At 52.0% G+C, this 18,604-nt stretch overlaps 1 protein-coding gene across 12 annotated transcripts in view; it reads right to left on the bottom strand.

Moving 5' to 3' along the window:
• The window catches only part of EHMT1 (euchromatic histone lysine methyltransferase 1), a 114,729-nt gene that overhangs the window by 2,031 nt on the left and 94,094 nt on the right, over nucleotides 1-18,604 (bottom strand). For all 12 annotated transcript variants that reach the window (XM_035341400.1, XM_035341403.1, XM_035341404.1 and 9 more), the window contains 10 exons: nucleotides 18,418-18,519; nucleotides 17,614-17,718; nucleotides 14,789-14,943; nucleotides 13,853-14,020; nucleotides 13,325-13,469; nucleotides 12,253-12,330; nucleotides 10,977-11,092; nucleotides 8,585-8,671; nucleotides 4,144-4,222; nucleotides 1,043-1,218 (listed from right to left, as the gene is read on the bottom strand). In XM_035341400.1, coding sequence (XP_035197291.1) covers nucleotides 1,043-1,218; nucleotides 4,144-4,222; nucleotides 8,585-8,671; nucleotides 10,977-11,092; nucleotides 12,253-12,330; nucleotides 13,325-13,469; nucleotides 13,853-14,020; nucleotides 14,789-14,943; nucleotides 17,614-17,718; nucleotides 18,418-18,519 — 1,211 coding nt within the window. The remainder of the gene's footprint in view (nucleotides 1-1,042; nucleotides 1,219-4,143; nucleotides 4,223-8,584; nucleotides 8,672-10,976; nucleotides 11,093-12,252; nucleotides 12,331-13,324; nucleotides 13,470-13,852; nucleotides 14,021-14,788; nucleotides 14,944-17,613; nucleotides 17,719-18,417; nucleotides 18,520-18,604) is intronic.

Raw genomic sequence — 18,604 nt, 5'->3', positions numbered from 1 at the left:
TTGGCCCTCTGCAGAGGAAGGGGTTTGAGAGAGAAAAGTTCAGGTGCCTGGCTCTGTGCAGAACCTCCCCGTCACACCTAGAGACTACCCTGGGCCAAACCCACGGAGCTGTTTTCTGTTTCAGTCCCACTGCTGGATAAAGCCACCCAGGGCCTGTTTACTGAGCAGAGCTGGCCCCAACGCTTCCCAGCCAAAAGCACGGGGAAATTCCCACAGTGAAGACCAGAATGGTGAACAAGCCGGGGACAGGCAGGCTGTGGGGTCTGTCCCTGGGGGAAGCGCTGCAAGAAGGGCCTGTGAGGCCTGTTAATACACTGCGTTCATCTTCCCATGCATGGGAAACGGGAGAAGCAGAGGGGTCTGGCCTCTGAGTGCAGCCCCACCGTGCACCATCACCTCTGAACCATCCCTGCCCGCGGGGCGCAGATGGAGCCTTCAGCCCTTCTTCTGCCTCTCCCTCCCAAGGTCACAGTCAAAGAGGAAGGGCAGTTACTGGTGTCACCAAAACAGCAGAAGAAATGGGAAGAGCACAGAGCACAGTGACTGATGTCACTTAATTTGGAGGAAACCCTAGTGCTCGGAACACCAGTCAGGACACCTCGTGGGTTTCTGTGCTATCTCAGTGCTCCTAGGACTCCAGGGCACACACATGGAGCAGCAGCTTCACGAGACACGTGGCACCTCGGGCCACCACGTATTCCTTGGCACAGTCCCAGTGCTTGGCAGCAGGGCAGCATCTTTCCCATCCTGCCAGGACAGAGGCAGCGAAGGACCTGCCCAGGGATGGCTGCGTTCCACTCACTGCCGGTCTGTGCACTGCTCCAAAGTCCACATAGGTGGGAAACCAGGAACACACTGCAGCAGGCAACGGAGATGTCCAAGAGAGGACCTCCCTCCCTGCCTCCTTCAGACCGACACGCGTGACGGTCTTCAGGACTCTGAACCCTTTTAAACCCCCGTGCAACATGCGCCAGCCCCAGGCTGAGCTGCGGCTCTTCAGGCAGCTCTGTCCCTCGGGCAGCCACCCCCAGGCGGTACCTACCCGATTTCTTCTCCGGCTTCTATGTGCCTCGTGCTGAAGAAGGCGATCCTGGGAAAGCGGAGGTCCTGATGCGACATGAAGACCCGCACCGGGATGAGGTTTGGCTCGCAGAGGTGGTTTATGAAGCGGCTGATATTGCCGTAGAAACGGGCATCTATGCAGTACACCTCTCCATCCTGGGGGGAGAAAGGTTGCACGCTCTGTTAGATGAGGCTGGGTTTGGAATTATTGCTGCTACTTGCCTAACCAATGACCAAAGTCCTGGTCCGTCCACTGATACTCTGGAGAGCTTCAAGAAGAATGACCAAGGAAGGCTCAAAAGGACTAAGAATGTAAAAGCACACTTTTACATTCAACAGTACCCTGAAAATAGTTTTGGGCACAGCACTGTGCCCCGACAAGCCCCAAGACCTTTTAAAAACGCTCCTGATACCGGCTGGCACATCAGCTGCACAGAGCTGCTCTGCTGAAGCCCCGGTTTGGTGCAGTGGGGTTTGTGCTCTGTGCAGACACCTTATGGGTAAAAGCCACTGGACAGGGGAACAGGCATCTGCTCTGTCCCTCAACTGAACGTGACAGCAAGGAAGCACAAAGCCAGAGCCTAGAGAAAATATTTTTGCAGATAAAAGTGTGAGAACACAAATCCCCTTTCCATAGAGCCCAGACAGCAGAAATATTTTGTTTTCCATGAAAATAAAAGAACCCCCCTCAGGGCTTTTTTATTCCAGCAGAGAATGACTGTGCAAAGCAGATACTTTAATTACAGGAGCTAATTTCAGTTGCAAAGAGGCCAAAAGCAAAAGGATCCATTAGCAGTGCTCAAACTCCCTTTTGGGCAAGCACCTTGCAATCTTTAATGGATGAGCTGGGTCAGATCATACCGCCCCACTGGTGCAGGAGCCCAGGGAAGACGTCCCAGTGCCCGGAGAGGCGTCAGCCACATGGTCCCACACCACACGGAGTGCTCCAAGCTCCGATTTCAGTCACAAGTAGTTCTCAGCACTGCTTTCATCCACGGAAACGCCACCTTCCTCTGGCCAGGACATCACCCACTGCTACCCTGAGTGACCGTCTGGAAAGAGCTGAGCTCTCCGCCACCCGAGTCGAGAGGTGTTGCTCAAGAATGAAGCCAGCTGCCTTGAGCAGCACAGGCAGCATCCTCACTGCAGCGCTGCTGCGGGGGAAAAGTCCCAGAGCAAACTGTGTCCCACCCTGCTACAAGTTACACGAGTGTCGGAGTCGCGTGGCGGCAGGTAGAGAGGAAGAGCAGAATCATGACCTGCTCGGGGGGATGAGGCTCCTTGTCAACAGAGCAGGCAGACCGTAGGGCCGTGCAGAAGTCTGTGTTCACCTCTTACAAGATCTTCAGTGCTTAAAATGGAAGGGCATTTTGATCTCAGATGGCTTCCAACGATCGTCAGCAGCGATACAAATGGTTCCCAGCCAGGCACGAGTCCACACGTGACTTTTTTGGTGGCTCACTCAGCGGCCAGGTGAGGCACCAGGCGCACCTCAGGGCAGCGATCCCACCGGTGTCACCAGGAGTGGGGTCAGCAGTTGTGTCGAAAGGCAATTCCGGACACGGTGAATGGGAAGGCTCTGGGGTTTCTCACAAGGGCAAAGCCCCAGGAAAGCCCTTCTCACCTGCAGCAGAGCTCAGCTCTGACCGCAGCCTCTCCCAGGTGGAGTGCAGCAGGGCTCAGTGCATGCACAGGACTGCAGAAGGTGGGCCTGCCCGTGGGAAGGGGTGGCTCAACCCCGACAGAAAGCAACCACAGCAGCTAAAACTCGGCCTCATCTTTCCCAGAAATAGCCTGTCTCTTCCAGCTCTCTAGCACAGAGAAAAGAAAGCTCCCTCTTTAATCTGTGGAAACCTGGAGAGCACCTACTGTGCTATGTCCTCCTCCCTGGAAGGCCCGAAATGGCAGCAAGGTTTGGCTGTTCCATCCCTGCCCGCTGTCAGACAGGGGAAGGGACATGACTGCGGGGCCTGGCATGCTGAATGATTCACCTTGCACAAGGGACAACTCAAGAACAAGGACATCAGAAATGACGTCCCCATCCTGCTCTTCCGTTTCAGCTCATGCTCCAGCCAGGCCACTCCTCCAGGGCACAACGGGACCCCGCGGCTGCCCTCCCAGGGCTGACACCCGTAGCATGTCCCGGTGCTCAGGAGGTAACGGGGACCCGCCGGGCTCTGCCCTGCCTTCCCTGCTCTGCCTCGGGGTTCTTTGAGCGACCCCTCAGGAGCGGTGCCTGTAACACAGACGCTCCACTCTGAAGATGTGGTCTCTGAAAAAAGACCACATGCTTGCTCCTGTGTTAAGTCTCCCTCCTTGCTTTACAAAGATAAAATCCAGAAGTTCTCCCTCAGAGTTGCCAGCCAGGGGCTAACCTAAAGGCCAGGAAAGGCCCAGGCAGTCTCATGCTCCTAAATGCACAAAGCAGCGTTCAGTCCCCACTGCTCTTTGATTTTTTAATTACAATTTGACCCCTATGTTTTCAGACAGACTACGAGATTCACACTTACCTTTTTTCAGCTGTTGAACGTCTGTCACTTTTTAAAAACAATAATAAAGCCAAACTGCTTTGTCCCTAGGTGACGACAGACACAAGACAAAGGCTATTTTACAACTTTCCTTGGGAGCCACCCACTCTCCTGAGTCGCCAGCTTACCTTTCTCCTCCTCTCCTTTCCCAAGGGAAGTCCGGAGTGACAGTCTTGCTGAAAAGCTTTAGATCGCACTTTTCAGAACAAGATTTCTTCTATGAGCCCTCTGCAGAGCAGTGCAGGACAACCAGCAGCAGAACAAGCCTCAAGTCCCTGCCAGGGTACTGACGGATCCCTTTGTAAGTGAATGGCACACGGCATTACCGGCCCCTGCGGGCAGCACCTAACACGGTGGCCTAGAACTGCTGGGCTCTGTTACCATTTTAATGAACCCTAAAGCCGATTCTGATCAAAACCCAGGGCAGAAGCAGCCCTGCTCTTTGCAGGCTTTCAGACCGTGCTGTACATCAGGCCAGAGACAAATAATCCCTCTGCTCTTCTGGGGGAGAGGACCTTGGGCTTGCCTCACTAGGCGCCTTCAGATACAGTACCTTGTTATCAAGGTCGAAGAGGTAGGAGTCCTCTTCACGGACGTCTGCCTCGGAATCGGATATCAGCTCACCGACATACCTGCAGGCAAACAGCAAGGCAGGAGTGAGACGCTCGTGCAACCGTAAACTTGGATTCAGCACCCCTTTCTGGTAAGAGGGAAGGAGGAGGGGATGCAGCCCAGCACGGATCACAACCCATAGTCATTTCAGATCCACTCAGGCAAAAGGAGCTTTAACAACTTAAAGCAGATAAAATCTGGCTCCAAGCTCAGGGCAACACTTTTAATAATAAAAATGGAGTTTTGTTTCCAACTAAATTTACTTTCCCAAGGACTACGTTTCGTTTTGCAATCTCCTTTGCTGGCCAGGATCAATACATTCATCCACCTCTCCTGACGTTCGCTGTCAGACGCACGTCCTGGCTCTCCTGTACAATACTGTCATGTTTGTGTTGTTTTCATCCCAGTGTAAAATGTTTGTTTCTGTTCTTCATTTTCCAGGGTGTTTTGGCTGGTTACATATGCTACATACCTGTGGAAGTCTTGTTTTAAGAGTCTTAGGTCTAATCTAGCCTGGCAGAATCCCTGGAAGGATGTAGGCTTCTTTCTCATCCTTCTCAGACGGGAATAAACCAGAGCTGTGATCTCAGTAACAACCACATGTGGTACAAACAGGCACAAGGTAGATTTCAGTCAGGCCCTCCAAGCACCACACCACACATGCTCCTTGGCCTGGCTTGCTGAGAAGGACAAAACATCCAGGCCACCTTCCACGCTCTGGCCAGATGCTGGTTTTGATGCAAAATCCCGAGTCAGAGCAGCCCCTGCTGCCCCTGGGTTCCCTCATCTGTCTTCCAACCTATGGCGCTTCCTGTCCTGAGCAGCTTGCAAGCAAAACAAGAGACCCCAGGGGAGAGAAACTGAGCCAGAGGAAGGAATACAAGAAATCCAACAGCACGGTAGATTCTGGTACCAAAGCCTTCCCAGCCTGTACCACAGCACCAAGGAGTTATCAGCTAAGGACTCCCAAAACAAATACTCTTCGTAGCACCAGCAGCCGCTTCCATGATCAGCACTCTAACAGCTTTCCTCCGCAGCTTTCAAGGCATTTCAGAAATGTTAACCAACCATATCCATTTCCCCCTGTGGCTCGAGGCAGCATTTAACTCCTGGGCTCAGGAAGAGGAGAGCCACGAAACATTAACCCGGGGCGGACCCACGCGCTCGGTGACAAGGGAGCCGTTGGCTGCCGTTCCCAAATCCGAGCCGCCTGGCGAAGCAGCTCTGCCAGACCAGGAGGCTGCTGCGGCCGTGTGTGCTCCTGCTGGTCGCCCCCGCTGCATCTTGTTATTTATTAAGCGCTCCCGCAAGGCTGCAGCATTACGGGAAACCACACGCTCACCGGTGACCTGAAGCAACAGGAAGATTATGGCCAGGGAAGGAGAGAAATTGCTGTAGCGTGGCACGGTAGCCAGCAGCAGCTAAGAAACAGCTGAATAATGCTGCACGGAGAGGAACCGTGCTCAGTGACAGCCACTTCACGGTTACAATTCAGTGAAACAAAATGAAAAGCAATCTAATTAAAAATTGCTGCTTCCATGTCCCTTTACAGACCATTCCTGTAACTCCTCTCCTTTGCAGGACTGCTCACCGATACAAACCGTTCCCTGATCTCCCCGGTCTGAACAGCGATGTTTAACATGCTGACGGCAAGTAACCACGTCCCAGAGCTGCGCGCTGCCACTCCTCGCCACGAGATCAGAGCACACGGTGCAAAACTCAAGAGCAACGAGTCCCTAGCACAAGCTGCAGCATTTCCAGGGGTGTGGGAGATGGGACGGGGCGCCTGGGGTGCCGCTGGCTGAAGGTGTGGCTGCCACACCTGGCTCGATTCAGATAACATCTCATTAGAGCATCATGTTTTCTATGGGAATTAAGTATTTGGAAACCACATAATGGACACACACTGAAAGGGAAACTCCAGAACTTTGGAAAAACCTCTGGTTTCTGCATCCCACTAATTCCACGCCTCTCCAAGGGAAGTCCTTAACCCACCGTGCCACCCCCAGCGTGAGCAGTTACGCTACTGAACAAAGCCGCCTGAACAGAGCAGCTTCAAAACAACCCGCAGCAACTGTGCAAGCAGCAGCAGGTTCTGAGGAGCAGCAAATTCTGGGGTCCGGGAGGAATCTGCGTGGAGCACGTGGTGGACTTCCACAGCACATAGGCGTGGAAGAGCCCAGAGCACAACCCCTCTGCTCCGGAGCCCTGCGGGGCAGGCACAGGGTGGCTCTGTCGCATCTCCCTCGCCAGGTCGCGGCTTGCAGGACCTCACTGAAGGTACTGAAGGGGCTGGAGGGCACCAGCAGCAGGGGCTGCAGCAGCTGCTCCCCAGCTGCCACCTCGAGGTGACTGTGGAGGGGCTGGCTGGTCACCGCGCTGGCAGAGCCTCGCTCCCAGCTGCTTCTGAACGCTGCTGAGTGCTTCCTACAGGAGTGAGCGCTGCGTGCTGCCAGAGCAGTCTGCAAGCAGAAATGGGAAGGGAAATCGTATTTTGAGTGGTCACACAGAAAAGCTGAAAGCACAGAGCAAGCTAGGATGTGTGTAAGAAAGGTGTTCACACAGAGAAAGAGTCTGCATGGCACCAGAGCCTGGAAGAGTTTTGCAAAATAAAACCCTTGGGAGAACTCTTCCATGCTCCCCGTGTGGGCATACATGAAAAAATATGGAATAAAAGTTGTTCTCATGCCAGTACAATTAGCAACCTTCCAAAGCAGAGGAATAAGCCCAGCACAAATTGACCACCCAGTCAGGGCACTGCTCCAGGCAGCCAATGCAAAATGCAAAATGCTCTTCCACTGAGCTCATCCCGGGAGCTGCTGTGTGCAAGCAGCCCCCGAGCACTGCAGGCACTGGGGATTCTTGGCCAGAGGTGAGGAGAAGAAGGAACAAAGTCCAAAGGGCCACACATGCAGAATTAGAGAGGAGATTAGGGCAGCTGGCTTGAGGAAGAGCAGTGGAATAGACCAGAGTCAGTGAGTTGTGCAAATAACGTGTGAGGGAGAGTGACGGGGACAAGGAGGAACTTGCATGGGCAAGACATGAATTAGTTCAGCTGGTTAGTATGCAGCTCGTTTAGACAACGAAGAAGATAGTGCCTACCACTGAAACAGCCCCAGCAGCTCCTGGCAAGTGTGGAGGAAGAGCTAAAGTGCGACTGTGGTATCTGAGCCCCACCAGCTCTGACGCTCTCCATTGCACCTGCCTGTGTTAATTACAATGACCCCGCTGCGCAGAGCTGCCCCGTCTCCCCGGGCTGCCTGTTTACCGCTGCTTATTTCTCTCGTGCATTAACATTCCAGCAGGATTTGGTAAAGTCGGTGCCTTTATTCTCTAGAAATTTGCTCGCAGGCTCTGGATCATCTCTGGGTGCTTAACCAAAACACAGAGACCTTTGGTACTCAACAGGAAGCCCCACCTGAGGACAGGCTTGAAACGCTCCCCCCCAGACAGCAGAGTTTGAAGAAACTCTGCAAAAAAATAATCTCTGAAAAAAGGCAAAAAACATTTCAGCATTTGGCAGCTCCTGGGTGCCTGGAGTATGCCTGGATGAAACACTTTGTTGATTTACTGCAGATTTTTCTTTCCCTTTATTTGTTTAAATTGTGCAATAATCTTCATCAATCTCCTGCCCGGTCCTATACAGCATCAAGAACTAGCTCTAAAAAACCCTAGCACGCATTCTCATGAAGGTCAGGAGTCCAGTCCTATTTAGAAGACCTTAGCTCACTAGTACCATAATGAAAAAAAACACTTTCCAAAATATTTAATAACGCACATGTATCACTTTGGAGTCTAAAAACTGTGGGGTTCAGCAGCAGTTTTTTCACTTGACATAAATCTCAACTTTTTTGTTCCCAAGTACTTTTATTGAATCAGGGCCTAAACTTATACTTAATGCCAAGTGCTTTACTGTTCTGCTGCATCAGACTAAAGCCAGAGCTGTGACCCTGGGAAACCTCTCGGGAAGTCAGTACTGAAACAGAAAAGGATCCAATTTAAAAGTTGTTCCGAATCCCCACAACCTTAAACATCCCATATATGCATCCCATATGAACATGTGATGCCCTTGCAGCATGACCCAAATCTGTTTTTTCCCCATTGCTCAAGTGTCACAGGGATAACAGAGCCCATGGCTACAAGCTCACCACAGATCCCAGCGAGATGTGGAGGGGTGGAGAAAGCTCCGTGCTGCAAGGAAAAGGACAAACAGAGCAGGAAATGGGATCAGGAAGCCTCGTAGTGAGGGAGAGCAATTCTGCTCTGTGCCAATTTGATTTGCATGAAAACCTCTCCTCAAAAGAGGAGCGACTGCAAGCTGTGCCAGCCCTTGGGAAGGGATGCGTTTGCGTGAGCTAATGAAAGCTGAGCGAATAACTTACTCGCACACAAAGGTTCCCAGTGGAATGTCTTGCATCGTTCGCACACCCCAGCCCATTTTTTGTGTCCGATAGAGCTGCAACCGAGTCCTGGAGAAGAAGAAACAAACCCGTATCAATGGCAGCACTGAGCAGAAAGGGAACAGATTTTTATTTTGATTCTTGCAGAGGGAAGAACAGAAAAAATTGCAACCTTCAATCAGCAGCAACTCAACGATGGTTTTACTGTTCAATCCCCCAGTTCTCACACTGGTGCCACCACGTGTGTGCTCCGCTCCCGGTGCTGCTCCAAGCCAGAGGACACAGGGGGGGCACTGCCTGGGGACCAGGACCAGGTGCCCACCACCCCCTCTCCCTGCCCAGCTGTAGCTGGTGAGGCGCACGCCTGGTGCCTGGAGGTGCTCAGGACTGGGGAGGAGGGCACGGGACTGGATGCTCTGCTTGGTTACACCGCTGAGGATTCACACGCAGGATCCCAGAATCCCACCACCTGAATTTCTTTCCCTTTCACGCACACGCTTGGCACTTGGGGGAAGCAGGGAAGCTGGAAAGGGACTTAAGGTTCTGAAGGGAGGCGTGCTGCAGGGGGAGGCAGGGAGCTTACAGTGAATTAAGAACACCCTGAGCTAAGTGCTCTGATCCCTTTGCCCTCTGCTGAGGCCAGTGCATTTAGCTGCTCCATCATATCCAACTCCCTGGATGAAAGACAAGGAAGAAATGCTGCAACCTGAAACTTCTTGGTGTAATAGCTGCTCTGTGGAATTTTACTGATGGAGTTTATAGGCAGAGAAACAATGCTGTAAGTCATTCTGCCTCCTGCTCAGCCAGAACTTGAGTTAAGTGCAGGATGAACAATCTCCAGGGCTAGGGAACGCTCTCTCTCCCCCCAAGGGAACCAAACCCCACTCTCAGCAATGCTGTTATCGGAATAAAGAGAAATCCGATGCTCACCTTAACTTCACCCTGTTGCTTTTTCCAGTATTTCTCTCCTCTTCCCCCCACCCATCCTCTCTTTGCACCGTCAGCTCAAACCATGCTTCCTCTCCAGGGCCGATCATTTTCTCGTATTTGTTCACATCTCCTGGAGCCTTAACCAGGAGCAAAACATGGCGTCGAGAGAACAACTGCCCTCATAAAACTGGCTATAGCGCTGCATTGCGGGCTTGAGGAACATCCCCTCTGTGTTGCCTCGCTCATCACGGTACGACAGAGCTGAGCTCAGCTTTGGGACCTGCTGCTGGGGCCAACGCCAGCAGCAGACCCACTCTGAGCTGGGTCAGCATGCCAGACAGGAACATACATACTGCCTTGCAGAGTTCACTTGGAGCAAAACTGATAAGGAAACACTGAAATTGGAAGGGGAGCACCCATGTGCCGAGCTGAAGACCAAACAGCAGGAGCTTTACACATTTTCTCCGCAGGGACCTCAAGCACAGCTCTGCCAAGCACCTGACCTCGCCATAGCTTCCTAACAGAGCCACGCTCCCAGGCTCCTGGTTGTGTTTCCAGCCCTTCCTGGCTTTCAGAGAAACACTTGAGCATGCAAGAAAGCAGCAGCAGATCTAGCTGTATAGCTCCTAAGTAAACACCCACGTAGACACTGGAGCTCTGCAGTTTGGCAGGGAAAACCACAGAGGGGTAAAGTTCTGTGGAAACGCCTCCAGCCTTTCCCTTGCTTATTTTTAATGTTGCAAAATGTCCTTGGAAATACGAAGCCCCCCCCCCAGAAGTGTTACCAGTACCATAAAAAATGCAGAAGTCTTTTTCCAATGGGATTCCTTAGAAGTTTGTTCCGATATGTTCGGTGCAGAGGCGAGCTTCCCCAAAGCAGAGGTGCAATACAAAACATTTTAATATTTAGTCTGGCACCGAAGCCATAACAGCCTGATCTGCAGCACTGAAGCCAACAGGTATTCAAATATCCAGTTCAGGGGGAGTCCGGCCAATACCTGGGGAACTTTGAGCAGCCATGTTTGTGCATACTGGCCTGTATCTGTAATGTGAACGGCTGGCTTACAGGTCCTTCTAAACGCAGGCTTTGCGTTTCCTGTTGCTGTTATTTTTTTCAGAGCTCTCTACCTGAGAAGATACATCCAGGCTGCTCATGCACAAGCAATTTGCATGTTTTATGGTCAGGCTGATGAAAGAACAGCGCAGTTCCCACATGACGGGGCAGAGGCAGGGCACAAACCAGCCTGCTGCTGCTTCGTTCCCAGCGGCAGCGTGGAGGAACCCACTGTGCCTCCCACCACCGCGTGGTGGCACCTGCCCCACCTCTGCTTCATCCCTGGAAGCCCTGGCTTTTGTGGATTCGCAGGCAGAGCTGAGGCTGGGGGAGCTCTGTGGTTTGGGGGTGTTTTTGCCCTGATAGCTGCGTGTGGATCCTCCTTCTCACCTGAGCCCATTCTGCACAACCCGGTTCCTACAGGTCCGCCAGCACGAGCACGCGTGGTTACACTCAAAGATCAGCGGCGGCTCGGCCATGTTGAACTCAGGCAGGAGTCGGCCGTCCTGGAGAGGAGATGCATTGAAGACTGGGTTAAGTTTTGTTGCTGTGACCCCTCCAAACCACAGGCAGGCCCAGAGCAGAATTTCCCCAAATAATAAAAGACAACCCCAGCACGGAGGCATGCCCCAACCTCCCCCAAAATAAGCTCACACCTCAACTTCTGCAGAGGCTTTCCTCCCCTCCGAGAGTGGCACACGAGCCACCATCGCCATAGCTGACGAACAGCAAGAAACCACCTACATTTTTGCTGCCTGGCATCACTCTATGCACCACCAACAAAAAACTATTTTACAGTGCTGTGCAAAAAATGGCGTGCATCATCATTATCATCATTCTGCAGTGCTGGAGGGGAGAAGCAGATGCTTTGTCTATCTCTGGAATAAAGCCTAAACTTCCAGATTACAAGGCCAGTACACCCAAGTTCTAAACCACATTATCTTCCCAAATAACTCTCCCAAAAAAGCTACAATTCTATTATCTACCAACCATATAGGATTAAGAAAGCGATAGAGGCAGTCCATCATATTTAACAAATTTAGCTTTCATGGCTTTGAAGATGTAATCACCTATTAATGTGTAAATAAAATGGCCACAAAGCAAAGAAAGATGCCAGCATTCCCCCTGGGAGAAACTTGCAGAGATTCACGGAACTTCTGATCTTAGCAGAACCTGTCCAAATATTAACCTCAACACCTCCCTGGAGGACTGAAGCATACTTACCCAAAACAAACCAAGCTTCTGGCAATGCTGAAGTTAAAACATAGTTACTTTGCCTTCATCCAGAAGGATCGTGATAAATGAAGGCAGGCAAAAATCCCTCTACCACCCTCCCCATTTACCTATTACAGCATTTTCTGTGTTGCCCTGCGATGGAAGCTGATTTCACGCATGGATTTCTAAATGCTCTCTATCACATGGGTATAATTAATGGCTCAGCTGGCATGACAGCAACACAAACAACCACGGAAAAAGCTTCCCTGAGTACACATTTTGTTATTATCACATATGCCTCAAAGCTGAGACTGCAACTTTAGGCATTTTAAACTAAAAATGAGAGGAGCCATGCAAGGAACTGTTTTCAGGTACTATTAGAAATTCTGAATTTTGCCAAACTGAGCTAGCCATCCCTCATCTACCCAGATGCGAAGTTCTGTGTGCTCACCTTATCATACCAGCAGCGCATACTGAGTTGGCCACACATGCAGTTACTGGAGGAGCAGTCGTCTATACATACACAATACTGAAAGAGAAGTAAAAGGGGTCAACTCCAAGCCACTCTCGTGTAAGTGAAAGAGCAACTTCTGTAGCTGGGCCAGAGAGGAAACCACAAGTCTTCACCTCCTGCCTGTTGCTGGAGTGCCTCCCAAGCACTTCCAAAAGAGGCCCTTGCTGCAGCTCGTTAGCCAGAAAGATATCCAGACTCATCAGTTCAGCGGAATGTTTACTCAGATCCTTATTTCTACGTACAATGAATGTCAAAGGACTCCGGCTTGCAGGAGAAGATCCCATAATGAGCCACGTTACTAACCTTCCTCTGCACCCTAAGAGCTGTACTCCACGCTTGAGGACAAGGAAAGCTCTGAGAAGGGACCAGAGCTGGGGATGACACGATGATACTTCTCAGTCCTCCCCTGCTGCTTGCCTTTCCCCAGGCGGGTGCTCCATCTGGCTGCTTCCCCAGCACTCCCCAACCCAGCGTGGTCCCACCACCAGCTGCTGCACAGCGGGGCTTGGCCTGGGGAAGTTCCCCTCAACCGACCACGAGCTGCACCTGGAGAGGGGTCACCCTCTCTGAATGCTTCCCCTCCTCTGCTCCACAAGCCAGCCTTTTGAGGACATTCAGCATCACAATTAAAGGCCTTGGCCTGGGTGCTGCAGTCACTAGAAGACAGCATGAGGAAGGGCTCCCAACAGCTCACTGCCTCTCCAGAGCCAGAACAGAGGCAATGGATGAAGGGGAGCTGCATTGCACAGCACCAGATGGCTGATGCTGCAGTGCACAGCCGAACGCAGAGCTTAGAGTAAGTCTAGGAAAGGACAAAAAGCAGAATCCTGTCCCCTAGAGCAAGAGCTGGAATTCAGGACTACAGCCTGTGCTTGGATTTGATGACAACGGTAGGACGAGACATTCCCATTCTGAATGCAAAACCTGTGCTGGGGCGCGGCGCCCTGCAACGTCTCTAAATGCACACACCAGGACAGGAAAAAACACAGGGATGCACACAGTCCCTCACCTGTAAATGAGTGATGTTTCTATCGATGTCCATTGGGGACGTGACACAGTTCTGTGAAACGTATTTGTAGTTGCTAGGACAAGGCTCACTGTCCACCGAATTGACGCAGGGAATCGGGATCCTCTCGTAACCCCGGGCAATGTCTCTGTCAGAGGCAGAAAGAACTGTCACAGAAGAAAAGCTCCCCCGAACAAGGGGACATTCAAATGACATCCTGGGGCAGAATTACTGTCTTTGATCACTGCGCATTCAAAGCCTGAACGCAATTCAGACTAGAACAGAGTTCATTTCTTTCCACCCTCCCTTATGGATTGTTCTTTGTGCATGCAAATATTTCCATTTGGAAGGATGAATTTACAAGCCTGAATCAGCATGTGTTTAATTCCCACTAAGCTCAAACTGACCTTTGCACCACCAGTTTAGAAAGCTGAGCATGCACTTAGAGTCCTTTCTCAAACCAGGCCTCCAGCCTCCCCCTCGCCAGGGCTGTATTTCACACCCCATGAGCAAAGCCAGCCAGATTCTCACCTGCTCACTACCTTCTCTATCTGGGCAGGCTTCTCAGTCGACGATTCTCTAAGAGTCTTGTTCATCTGTAGAGCCACCCAGACCTGAGAGTTAAGGCTGGAGCACTGGAGTGGAGTCTCACCCTCCTTGTTCTTTAAAGTGACATCCGAGCCACGGGAAAGAAATAGACTGCAAAACAGCAAGAAAGGATAAGCATCCCCCAGAGAAACTGCGCAAAGGGAAAAGGAACTGAATCACGTCTCCAGCCAGCCCTTAAGGGACAAGGTAGAATCTGTAGCAGTGAATAATCACCTGAGTTTTCTTTATTAAGCATGGTTCAGTGAATCCTTCTACACGAAGGCGCTGGCAGAAGCCACAGACTGGAGCTCTGGGCAAATCTTGCCTTGCTCCAGGCATGACAAGTGCCTTGCTGGTAGCCAGCCTGACTTCAGGCAGGCTGGAAACTCTCTCTGGCAGGGAAAGACAAGGGGAGGGAAGAGTAGGATGGAAATGGAAGAGCCCCACGGGAAACCGGTATTGGACTTGGCCCCTGTTTACATTCACCAGCTTTTGGTGAGGACACATACTGAATTTATTCCTAGCAGTGCCTAAATGAAACAAGCCCCGTTACTCCATTATGCCACAAAACCAGCTTTGATCAAGGATGCCCATCCCCTTTGTGCTGAGAAGCCCATGCTGCGCAAAGCCCCTCGAGCCTTTTTCCCAAGCCTCCAGGACTACCCCATGTTTTGTGACCTTTTTTACAACAGCTCTGGCAGCAGCTAGTATTTCAGACCCACCATGCCCAGGAGCAGGGCACCAGAGAAACAAGCCCTGCGTCCCAAACTTGGTCTGTGTGTAAAAGCCAGGGGCTGTCCCGAGCTCCCAGCCAGCACCCAGGCAGAAAGGAGCGACCAGGGGAAGGGGGAGAAGTGGCGGGGCTGGAGCCGTACTTACACCACACACTCGTAGCGGTTCTCTCTGGCTGCGATGTGCAGGGGGGAGTCTCCGTGAATATTCACCGCGTGCAGATCACACTTAGCAGCCAGCAGTATCTCCGCAATGTCAACGCAGCCAGAGAAAGCAGCCCAGTGCAAACAAATATTTTCCTCCTGGAGGGGAAGAAAAGAGAGCAGAGAGGCTGTTTGGTGCATTACAATCCTATTGCTTTGGGACTTCACCATCCCCAGCTCTGCACCTGCGGCATTCAACACGTGGTTCCCTCCTCCTCCCCTGCACTGCTCATTCTGCCTGGGAGTCCCGAGGCAGGCAGGGGAATCTCTGCGGAGACGAGCAGGGAGTTCTCACTCCAGCCGCCTCCACACGCCGAAGACGGGGAGGCTGCATGCAAAGCGGCCCATCGCCTTCCCTGTGCACGCAGACAAATCGTCTGTCTCTAAGCCACAAAACAATCTGGATCAATCCACGAGAGAGGTGACAGACATGAACAAGCACACTGGAAAAGGCTAGAAGCTGAGCTTCCCCGGCCCAGACACGCAGCAAAACCAGCATGTCTCCCCAGGTTATCAAATGAGAGAGAAAGTGTCTGCCGAGCCAGGGCAGAGCACAGGCTGTAGGGTGTATGAAGGTGCTAGAAAGAGAACCAGGAGGCACACGGAAAGCAATCAATCCGACTTCAGGCATCTCTTAAATACTGTATGTACTCATCTCTCACTTGCTGCACTAGAAATAGCTCAGCACTCATCTTTTTGACGGAGGTATTTTAAGCGATGGTACTGCTTTCTGTTACGGTGCAATTTGCAGCACACTTCAGAGTCCTTCCCCCAACAGGCTCTGAAGATGCCGAGTACAACAGCACAACGATAGTAATGATCTCCCAACTTTTTAGTCAAGGAAAAATAAAGCACATCTTTTAGTCACCGCACCTTAACGGAGACGTTCTCTTAAATGAGGCTATTCACATGCACCGGGGAGTGGGGAGACCTCTTTCTGCATGGCTTCTGCCTCCCGCCATGGCTAAAACACACAGGAGAGCTCCTCGGCACAACACACCCATCAATGAAAAAATGAATCCTGTCGATTGCACGCCCCACGCTGCCGCTCAGACACATTTCAGACACCTAGATTGGCTGCTTTGCACCGGCTACTGCCTGACAGCAGCGTAATTACAATCAAAAGCGTTTCTCGCCAGGGATGATGTTTCCCAGCACAAGCGACATCGCTTCTTAATGGCTGCAATCAGGAGACTCTGCGCTGGAGGCACTGTAACGGATATGCCGCACATACATCTGCTAAGGGGATAGTTTTCTTTTAAGTAAATTGTTGACTGAGACGATTTGATTTTCATCATTTAACGTGTGATCTTGTAACCGGCAGCCAAAGGCTTCTGTGACAGCTCACACAAGAGATGGTTTTATTCAGAGTCCGTGCTAGGGCTCTGAGGCCACGCAACAACCCAAGAAGCCCCCGCATCCACCTCGATTCTTGCTCTTAGGAACAGTATCAGGTCTGGACTTGCCAGGGAAAAGTTTCAGTTACCAAGGAAATGGAGGCTCCTACTGAGAAGGGACTTTCAGACTGGGGAAGGTGACCCCTGGAGAACAGCTGGGGCCATTCTGAGCTCCGTGAGACAACCGTGCCTGCACCTACCCCCGCCAGCACCCTACAGGCTCTGGAAGACGTATTTGGGATGACAAATACGAAACAGTGCTTATATCCAGTGGAACCAGTCACACGAGCAGCCTTGGACAACAAAACGTATCGCCATGAGGTACGCTAGGGCATGAGCTGACGGCAGGGTAAGTACTTTGTTGTAACCACCGTGCGCGCAGGAAGCAGCAAAGCCAGGTGCCCCTCATCTACTAAACTATCGCACGTCTCCTACAGACCAAAGCCTGGAGGAGCTCATCACACCCTGGTTCATACCCAAGCTTGCCTTGCTGGCACTTCTGGGGTTTCAATACCCCAGAAGTCTCTCTCTGAAGTCTCTCTTCAATGTCTCTCTTTAAGAGAGACAGGAAAACATAAGAAATACACTAGTAAGAAAAAAAGGAGTTGTGCTGATTAACAAGCTCCCAAGAAGTGTGGATGTAGTCTCCTTTTCCCCTTCAGTCATCTCCCTCTCTTTTTCTCTTTTTAGTTGAAAATCCCCGTGAAAACAGCTGACAGACACACGGGGCCCCCAGAGCGCCCACCTGAGGCGGACCCCGAGTGACGGAGCCCTCCCCACTCAGGCAGGTTTTACAGAGGTGAAGCAGGCCAAGAGCAAGCTCTGGCACGCTGCCACACTCTGTCCACGTCAGTGGCTAGGGGTTTGTTGTGCCTAGGACAAGCCAGACGTGCAATATTTGCTGGCAGAGTGGCTGCAGCATCTGCCCAATCCATCTGCAGAGCATGAGCATGAGCTCGTGCCCCACAAAAAGCAAGCAAGATGCCCCCAACACATGGCCCATGAACAACAAGGGGCAGTCAAGTCTGATCCTGAGGGCGATCGTCCCTGCATGGCATCCAGGCGACAGCAGGACAGACCCAGGCAGACCAGAGGCAGAGGTGCACAGAGCTAACTACTCCCTGCAGCACCACATACAGCATCTTTACGGGCTACATCAGAAGAGCCGGAGGAAAAGGACTGCTTGCCTGCTTGTAAAGCAGCTCTACAGCATCGAGGATTGTTCTCCCACCAGGCACTCGCCTCCACCTGTGTCAAGGGATCACTCTGCCTTCCTGCACTGAGCCTAAAATCTGTGTTCTTGGCCTCATCTGGTTTTTAAGCAGAGACTGTGCATTATTTCTAAAAACAGATTTTCCAGGAGGAACCTCACATTGTCTCGAATGTTGATGTCCGACCCCTTCGCCAGCAGCAGCTTCACCAGCTCGATATGCTTGTACTCAGTGGCCCAGATCATCGGCGTCCAGCCTCCATCGTCCTGGGGAGGGAATGCAAAGGGTGAGACATGCAGAAGGGGCAGGACTGTTTCCTGCTGACGCTCACATGCGCCCTGGCAGCCACAGCAGGGTGCACTGCCTGGGAGCCACAGACCCCTTCCCTCCCCACGTCAGCCTCACTGCACTCCTTCAGCCCAGGCTGCTGCAGGGAAAGGTCCCTCAGGGTCCTGCAGAGCCCGGCAGGATTCGAACCAATCTGCCTCAGCAAACTCCAGCTTATTTGCAGCTCAGCACAATGCCGATGGATCTCAGGGGGTTCGAACCCAGACGACTGTCCAAAAGGCACAATGAACGCCGAGCTTCTGTGAAAGCTCTTGCAAAAGCTCACAGAAGCTCTGCAAGTGAGTGCTAGGCTCGACCTGTCCCTCAGCAAGACCACCATCCCACCCCTCTCCTAGAGGAGCACAGATGCACCCTTGGGGAACAGGTTCCTCCAGCAAATTCAGGGTCAAGGAGAAATTGCAAATGGAGATACACAGAGGGAAAGTTTCCATGAGGTCAGCGGGGCGAAGGTTTCTGCACCAGGGCAGGAGGAGATGCCCACGGCACTGCCACCTTGTCACCTTGCTCACATCCTCCCCAGCAGCAGGGCTGCCTTCCAGCAACCAGACAGCACGCTGGCAAGGCTCGAGGCCCTGCCCGGAGAAGAGCAGCTTCTGCACCTCGCAGAAAGACCTCACCTGGCAGTTGACATCCATCTTCCCGTTGGACAGGAGGTACTGAACAACATCGTAGTGCCCCTTCTTGGCAGCCAAGTGCAGACACGTGGAGCCCTCCGCATCCTGGACACAAGCATAGAACAAGCACTCAGGGAACACCCCCTGAAAAGCAGTCTTGTTTCAACCCAAAATATTCTGTTTATACTTT

This window comes from Oxyura jamaicensis, chromosome 17, assembly GCF_011077185.1.
Source record: "Oxyura jamaicensis isolate SHBP4307 breed ruddy duck chromosome 17, BPBGC_Ojam_1.0, whole genome shotgun sequence".
Taxonomy (NCBI): Eukaryota; Metazoa; Chordata; class Aves; order Anseriformes; family Anatidae; genus Oxyura; species Oxyura jamaicensis.
Note: the sequence above shows the minus strand (reverse complement) of the source record. Positions and strands in the feature narration are given on the sequence as shown.